General features: G+C 33.9%; 1 protein-coding gene across 1 annotated transcript; it reads left to right on the top strand.

Annotated features, from left to right (window-relative positions):
• The first annotated feature begins 225 nt into the window (after positions 1-225).
• On the top strand, positions 226-840 carry LOC104786518 (CLAVATA3/ESR (CLE)-related protein 5). The gene has a single exon (XM_010511943.2). It carries the CDS (start codon positions 318-320, stop codon positions 561-563), a length of 246 nt encoding a protein of 81 aa, XP_010510245.1. The 5' UTR covers positions 226-317; the 3' UTR covers positions 564-840.
• The last annotated feature ends 463 nt before the right edge of the window (positions 841-1,303 follow it).

The raw sequence follows: 1,303 nt of genomic DNA, 5'->3' as shown, positions 1-1,303 counted from the left end.
CAATTGAATAACCCATATATACCACGACTAACGCCTCTGTGTCCGTGCATTAAATTCTATAATAATACTAAAATATGAATCGTATTTAGCTTTTGTTTGCTGTGGATCCCATCATGTTTCTCTCCACTGACCCAAACTACTCTCGATTCAAAACCTACTCAACTTATGTTGGTGTTTCTCATTTTCTATAAATAATAGAAACTCGCAACGCATACAAAGCCATCATACTCTTTCAGCATCATCTCAGTTGCATCCCTCTCTCACAATCTCTGACAAGCCCCCACAACTCACATTTCTTCCTCTCAGTCACCTTCTATATGGCGAATTTGATCCTTAAGCAATCTCTAATCATAATCCTAGTCATATTTTCATCACTAATCTTAAGTTCTCAAGCTCGAATCCTCCGTGCATATCGTGCCTCATCCATGAGCAATATGGACAGTCAGGTTCTACTACGAGAACTCGGGTTTGATCTCTCTAAGTTCAAAGGTCATAATCAGAGGCGTTTTTTAGTTAGTTCTGACAGGGTTTCACCAGGAGGTCCGAATCCGCAACACCATTGAATGGTCATTACCTATATAAAAACTTTATCGAAGACCCAAGCACTAATAAATGTGAATGAACCATATAAATATCGTTATTTCTATGTTTTTCACTTCTCTGTCTTTTTTTTTCTGTAAACCTTACGTACAATTTTGTTGTATCAAGGTTTTCGTATTCTTGTACCACCTTACCTTGATCCATCAAGCTTTTTCTCTGTATGTTTCTTGTGTCTCCAATGAGTTACCTTTTATGTAACAGCAATTGGCTAATAATCAATATTCCCCTGTCTTTTAATTTGCGTTTGAGCATTACAAAGATAGAGAAATATATCGAATGAAATTAGCACTTCAAAATGCAAACGATTATTTTTGCAAGTAGGGTTATTGTGAGGTTTTAGAAAGTTACTATGAGACTTCTCAAATGGATATGAATTTGAAAAAAAATTTTGGGTATTATGCAATATTGTGAATTGTATCAATTTTATAGTCTCAGCTTAGATAATTAATGCTCAACAAAAGATAATAACGAGGCTGTATTGCGAGTTTGTTATTAAAGCAAGGCTGTATTTTGTAAAACATCCCTGAAACTTTTATACTTTTGGCTTTCAATATATTTACATAAAACAAATTAAGAATCAGTTAGAAACTTATGTCGATCAGTGACAATCTTAAAACTTCTTATTATTTCTTTTTTTTTGAAAACAATTTATTAGCTCAAATGAGCCAATTGGCTGAGAAGTTGTTTACACATAAGACACATA

Source organism: Camelina sativa, chromosome 5, assembly GCF_030686135.1.
Source record: "Camelina sativa cultivar CO46 ecotype springtype chromosome 5, ASM3068613v1".
Lineage (NCBI taxonomy): Eukaryota > Viridiplantae > Streptophyta > Magnoliopsida > Brassicales > Brassicaceae > Camelina > Camelina sativa.
This window is presented reverse-complemented; position numbering and strand designations above follow the sequence as displayed.

What these genes read in the sequence shown, in the direction of transcription:
- LOC104786518 (XM_010511943.2), top strand. Translation starts at nt 318, where the DNA reads ATGGCGAATTTGATCCTTAAGCAATCTCTAATCATAATCCTAGTCATA.